The sequence below is a fragment of the Micromys minutus genome, assembly GCF_963924665.1.
Source record: "Micromys minutus genome assembly, chromosome: X".
NCBI classification, from domain to species: Eukaryota; Metazoa; Chordata; class Mammalia; order Rodentia; family Muridae; genus Micromys; species Micromys minutus.
Genome location: NC_137970.1, coordinates 55,732,231 through 55,739,224, shown reverse-complemented (window position 1 = coordinate 55,739,224; position 6,994 = coordinate 55,732,231). Strand labels below are relative to the sequence as shown.

At 40.7% G+C, this 6,994-nt stretch overlaps 1 protein-coding gene across 1 annotated transcript; it reads right to left on the bottom strand.

Annotated features, from left to right (window-relative positions):
* Positions 1 to 5,321: 5,321 nt before the first annotated feature.
* On the bottom strand, positions 5,322 to 6,407 carry POU3F4 (POU class 3 homeobox 4; the record flags this gene model as incomplete). The annotated part of the gene is made up of 1 exon (XM_080910677.1): positions 5,322 to 6,407. The coding sequence occupies one exon, from the start codon at positions 6,405 to 6,407 to the stop codon at positions 5,322 to 5,324; it is 1,086 nt and encodes a 361-aa protein (XP_080766803.1).
* Between the last annotated feature and the right edge of the window lie 587 nt (positions 6,408 to 6,994).

Genomic DNA, 6,994 nt, shown 5'->3' with positions numbered 1-6,994 from the left:
ACATGTTGTGTGTTCATTTCCGTTAATACTTTAAAAATTAACATCTGTAAGTGAGTAAGTTGGAGGGCTACTACATGTCTGGAACATGTATAAAGAATGTTCTACTTTCATTTTATAGAGCACCTAAGTGTGAATGATATCAATGGTTTCTTCAGTGTTGCTTTTATTTCTTTAGGGACTTTTGGGTTTTTAAAATTACACGTTTGGATTTTAACCACCAGGTCATGGAATAATTTCCACAACTTGGAGGTTCCATATGTCTTTAAAAAGATCTGAGAAGTGAGAGAAATACACTTTTCTCTTTTGCAAACTACTTTTAACCTCTAATTATTATTTTTTTTACAATCTTGTTCTCCTCCTTGGTCTCATCTCTACTTCATAGGAAAGATATTTTAAGAACAGAAACATATGTTCAACTTGCAGCGCTACAAACAATTAAATCAACAATGGCAAACTAGCAAAAGAGCAAGGAAAATTCATGAAGGCTAAATATTTTCCATGAACAGTGCTTGGTTTTATTAAAGACAAATACTGCTCATATTCTAATTAAGATAAAAACTGTCCCAATTTTTAAAGATAAACAATTAAGTTCATAGATAGTAGTTTTCCTCTTTTTTGTTAAAAATAATATATAAAATTTAGTAATTTTCTGCTTGTGTTATTTATGCCTCTGTATGTATGTGTAGACATGCTGAAGTTATTTATCTGTCTTTATTTACACATGTATAACACCTGCACAGTCTCGACTCATCTTAGCCCCCCTTACAATTTCTCAATATTTTATTATTCTGACATACTATTGGAGATGAAATTTTTGCCTTCATATGGTTAGATGTAATTAACTGTTATTGTTCTTTTATATCCATTAGTTTTTTCTAAGAAAGAGCTACAATTGTGCAGGTCTGGAAAATCCAAGACAAAAGCTGTACCTGCAAAGGCATTGGTGGGGATTTGGAAAAGCAAGAAGCTTGGGACAGGTAACATCTTATGCAAAAGCACCAACTGCACAGGATTTTTAATGATAATATTATGCTCATTATACAGAGATTGAAAAGAAGGTCATCATAAAAGACAACTGTTATGGTTATTGTTTATAAGGACAAAATTCAATAAATGAATCCAGCCATATGTGTGTGTGTGTGTGTGTGTGTGTATAATGCATATTAATATATTAATAAAACACTGATTTGTATGTCTATATATTCATAAAACTACCTCTTAAATATCTGCATATGACATAATATAGGAGTTCAATATACACTGAAAGTTAGTTATGCACAGTTCTTTAATAAGAAAATGAATTTTATATTCTACAAATAGTTTTTACAAGCTGTTGAATAAAAATAGTTTCTGTGAACCAAAACTGAAATGATAGATTTATTAGTATAAGTTTTGTACTTGTAGATATAACTTTATCAAGTCAATATTATGAGACTGAAGAACTGACTCAGTAGTTAAAAGAGCTTTCACCTCTTCTAGAGAACTCCAGTTTGCCTCCTTGAACCCAGAAATGATAACTTACAATTACCTTCAACTTCAGGGGATCAAATACTACCTTCTGGACTTCATGAGTATTAACATACATGTGGTATACATAGGGACATACACACACATGCATATAAATAAAAATTATTTAAAACAATCAATATTTTGTATAAATGGAATATACTTATGAATATAAATACAACATGTGGCATGTTTCTTAGAAGACAATCACATATGTGTGTGTTTTATTATACAGCTACAAATAATGGTGTAATCTGAAAAAGTCAAGACATAGCATAATCATTACCTATTAAACTGATTAAACAATTATGATTTGTGTAAGAGAAATATCTATACCAGAGTATGAATTGCAGGTGTATTTATAGCCAGAAACAGTATTTTGTTTATTTTTTCAAATGCTTCAATCAAAAAACAAAAAGATTCAAAAAAGCATGCTTGTCCTTAAAATAGAACTGTCTCATAGTTGGCACATTACTCTTTAGCTGCCACTACAGGTAGCAGTCCCTTATTCTATGGCAGGACTTATGAAATCAATAATACATGTAAAATTACATGTGGGGAAAAAGATGAGTATAATAAATCAAAATTCACCCAATTGTCTCATAATCCTCATTATTTTTGTTTGTTTTTCTTACAAGCCAGATAGATAGAGACTAAAACAGTTTGCTTGAGGTTTCTGGACCCAGGGAGCACCTTAAGATGAACACTAACTCTTACATTAAAAATATATCCAGGTCCTTTACTAGAAGGGCATGTTAGGAGTGGCAAGAAAGAAGAAGGATAAGAGCATGTAAGAGATATAAAAGTCCAGAGAAGATTTGGGTATAATTTCAGGATGAGAGACCAATTAGAAACACTGGTTGACAAAGACATTATGCTTTCAGAGAACACTAAGGAAATAGTCTTCCCCACCTGGCTTCCCACCTTTGAGGAGTACATTTTGCTCCAGCACATGGATGTGAGTGCACACACAAGTATTTATGTGTGAGAGTGTATTTCTGAACCAAAGGGCATAAGTTAGAGGAATAGAAACCAGAATCAAAACAAAAACTAATGGTTTCTAACCGAAGCAAAGCAAGTGCCTTTCTTACCCAGGATATGCTTCTTTAAATGCTCCATTTCATATACAGCACTGAAGGCCAGAAAAAAAAAAAAAAAAACAAAACAAAACAAAACAAAAAAAACAGGCCTTTTTTTGGAAAAATGTTTTATTTAAACCTTTTAAATCTTTTACAACAATAAAATATTGCGTCAATATAAACCCCTTGACTAAAACTGCTCACATCAAACATTACAGCGAATTGTTTTCTTTTTGACACCCAACTCATCTTTGAAACAATTTCCATTTAAACACAATGCAGAATTTATTGAAAATAAATAATCGTTGGGAACTGCAATAGGCAATTTGAATAAAATAGTTGAAAAAGCAACTCTTAATGAAAATAGCGTTTATTATACATCAGTTACTAAATGAATAAACTAAATGATCTTTTTTAAATTAATAACTTCAAAAACGTTTAATATACAAAACTGTACAATTATAAAGTCGGCAGAAATATTTGGGTTAACTCAGGTTTGAACCATAGCATTTAACTGCAAAGAAAAAATAAAACCGAAAACAAATAACCCACCCCCTTCGAACATTTGTGAAACATGAATTGAACAAGGAAAACAGAATCAGAACTAAAACCTAGAACTAAGAGAATGCAGAGGCTTGACAAAAAAAAAAAAAAAAAAAAAAAAAAAAAAGGAAATTAAGAAAACATCCCCAAAAGTGGGGGGGGGGGGTCTGGAATTTGAATTAATAGATGCTCTTTGACCTGCGGCTAGGAGAGACACAGTGTGGTCGACCTGGCAGCCCATACTAGCGCATCTTCCACAAGGGGCACAAGGTTTTCTGGTCCTTAGGTAGTTTGAAGCTTTGTCTACCACAGCTGAGCTGCAAGCTGAATCCTGAGATCAGCCTGGCAAAGATCCCCTTCCTTCAGGTCTGGCCCGGTGTGGCTGGCTGGGCATGGAAGCTTCACTGGGCCAGCACACAGTGCTTGCTGGGGATGAGGTGCACCTGTGATCTTGTCCTGTGGACATGAGAGAAAGCTAGCCATAAAGCCACAGCAACCGCTTAATTTTGGGATTTCTACACAGTCTAACGATAATTTTTTTTTTTAGTTTTTTTTTTTTTTTGTATGCAGTAATACGATTCACACAGCTATCTACACACATACGTTTGCACGCGCACGCCACACACGCACAGAAATACATACACACAAATTTGTAAAAGAAAATAAAAGCATAAACTTAGCTGCCCAGGCGCTCCCTAGCTTGTTCGATCTTCTTGCCATGGGCTTCCACCAGCTGTGCTTGTCAAAGACACTGAGATGGGCTCCCCAAGAGCTCACTCAGATCTTAGTATGTACAAGAGGGAGGAGGTGGTGTGCGGCTGGACCAGATTCTTCGTGACTTTTGCCAATTATTTTATTGTCTCTCCGCACAAAGCAGAGGATGCCTATCCCATCACCACCCTACCGAGAGCGTTTCTCACCCTGAGAGCGAGCGGCGAACTGGAGGTGAACTGAACTGGGAGGCGCAGGACCAACTGGTCACCAGCGTCTTTGGGTCGTGGTTTCCATTGAAAGCCACCATTTGTGAAGGCCAAGTCTTTCATCTAGGAGAGTTTAAGTAGGGTAGCTCAGGTTGTCAACCCGACTGTGCTGGCGGCCTGTGGGAAACTTCACTCACAGGCATTTGTGACCTCGGTGAATTCAGAATCCTTCCGGTCACTCACACCCCATTCTTCCGCCACAGCTGAATCCTTCTGGGGCACCGGGATCTATGCTGTGGAAATCTTCAAGGATTCCACAATTCCGTGAAAATCGGGGGAGGGGGCAAAAAAATAAAGCAGCGAAATAGCCATCAGGCTACTTTGCAAACCCATTCAGTTTGCTTGTTCTGCCCATATAGGCACTCAGTTCCCGGAGGGGGGGATAGAAACATCAACAACTTTCTCCACCTCTCCTCTCCATGAAGAATGCGGGAGTGCAGGAGGTGAGCATTTTTTTCTCTCCTCCTTCCAGCCTCCCCTCCCTTTTTAAGCAATTAAAAACCCATCAGCTCAATGAAGAAATAATAATAATAGCAATAATAATGTGGAGTGGTCGATTAGATACAAATTATCTCACAAATATTGTGTACAGCTTGTAGTAAAACACCGCAGACATTTAGAAACGCTATAGAAGTTTTAAAAAATGCAAAACTAGTCTATTGTAAAACAGATTTCACCTGAAATACAGCTGCTATAACCAAGGCGCTGAAAGGTTATTCATAGGCACACATCTGTCTTCCCACCCTCTCCCGCCCCCCACCCTTGTTACCCAGCTCCTTGCCCTTCTTAGAGAGGAGCAACCAAACAAATCTTACTCAAAGTAAACAATTTATATTGATCAGCAGAAAAGGTTGAAGGGAAATTGCCCTGGCAGAAGGGAATATGGGGTCTCCAACCTGGACTGCTTAATATAATTGTGATTCAGAGTTGAGAAGCCTGAATGTGTGTGTATATGCATGTGCGTGCGTGTGTGTGTGTGTGTGTGTGTGTGTGTGTGTGCGTGCGTGCGTGTGTGTGTGTGTGTGCGCGCGCGCGTGTATGTTTCTTTTCTTAACATAAGTCATTAGAAGTTAGAAACCCTTGTGAAAGAAAAGAAGAGCTAGCAAGCTAGAGAGATAGCAATAATAAAGAATGTAATGCTGAAAGAAAGGTAAAGAGAGAATTTTATCAGCACTGCTCCCAGTGCAGCAAGCCACCTCCTTGCTTCTTCCAGTCAGAGATCGTGGCAGGACGCATCTGTTTTCACCGTGTGCGAATAAACCTCATGTGGCTGCTGATCCCCTGGCGGAGTCATTCTTTTTTCTTTTTGTCTTCTATTACAGAACCAGACACGCACCACTTCTTTCTCCAACTGGAGACTATCTGCCAGTGAGGAGATCTCCTGTGCTGCAGGCTTGGGACACTTGAGGAAATGCGTTTCCAGTACGCCCTTGACACTCACCTCGATAGAGGTTCGCTTCTTGCGTTTGCGGCCCTGAGCGGCGATCTTGTCAATGCTGGTCGGGCTTCCTGTGGATGAATCAGCCTCCTCCAGCCACTTATTTAACAGCGGTTTCAGCTTGCACATGTTCTTGAAGCTCAGTTGCAAGGCCTCGAACCTGCAGATGGTAGTCTGCGAGAACACATTGCCATACAGTGTGCCCAATGCCAGCCCCACGTCGGCTTGCGTGAAACCCAACTTGATTCTTCTTTGTTTGAATTGTTTGGCGAACTGTTCCAACTCATCAGAGGTTGGAGTCTCTTCATCGGAGTGGTCCTGGCAGTGGTGCGAGCCCAGCTCACCATGGTCTGGAGGCTCCCGGAGCACTGGATGCAGACTCTGTGTGGAGGCGGCAGCTGGTGGCGGAGTGAGTCCCCCGTGCTCCAACATTCCGCTCACCGTGAAGCCTGGCTGGGAGTACACATTGAGGGGTTGGCCGCTGGACGTGATGGACGAGTTTGGAGCCGGGCTGGCTCCCCAGGCGTTCGGATGGTTAGTGTGGGGCGAGTGGTGGGCTACGTGAGGCGAGCGGTGATGGATGATTGCGCCCAGTTGCAGATCTTCGCGTCCGGGCTTCACGTCCTGCTGATCCAGGGGGCTGGTGGCCAACGTGGATGACCACGGGCCCCCGTCGCTCAGACTGGTCACCCAGTGATGCCCGAGGGGATGCCCATTGCTGGGAACTCCCTGCAAGTAGTCACTTTGGAGAAGTTTCTGAGGATTGCGGAAAGGACTTCCCTGCTGCATGCCCGCAGAGTCCGCATGGACGAGGGAGCTGGAACTGAGAATGCTGTAGGGATTCGAGGCAGCTGTGGCCATGGTCGATGAGGATCCTCTACTAGTTATAATGTGGCAAAGGGAGCAGCTTCAGCCTTTGACATCTACTGTGCGGGGGAACCAAAGCCGCTAGCGCGAGTTACCGGCACCCGCCGAGGCCAATCACAGTGCGACTTGGCCTGGCCAGGCATAAACACAGCCAATGGTTGTGAGGGAGGCAGAGCTCGCTTTCCAAATTAGGCTGGCGAAGCTCGGGAGTTTCAGTGAGACCCAAGCAGGAAGTGAATCAATCTTTAGGCTCCATTGGCTGCCTAGCTCAGAGTGGCAGCGGCTTTTAGTTAACCCTTTCCCCCCTCCTAGAGACTACATGGTTGTTTGTGGCAGAGAATAAATAGAAGGAACATATTTGTATGGAGAGGCAGCGAGGAGGGTAACTTCAGTTTCAGGTCTCCTTTTAGTTTATTTAAATTAAAAATAAATAAAAAACACATTAAATATTATTTTTATTTTAATGCATGAAAGAATTTTGGTTTAGTTAGTGTGCGGTCAGGAAAAAAAATATAACTACAAACTTGGAGCAAAGCGATTTCTTAGGTCAGAACCCAAAATAAAATTTCCACGATCCAATG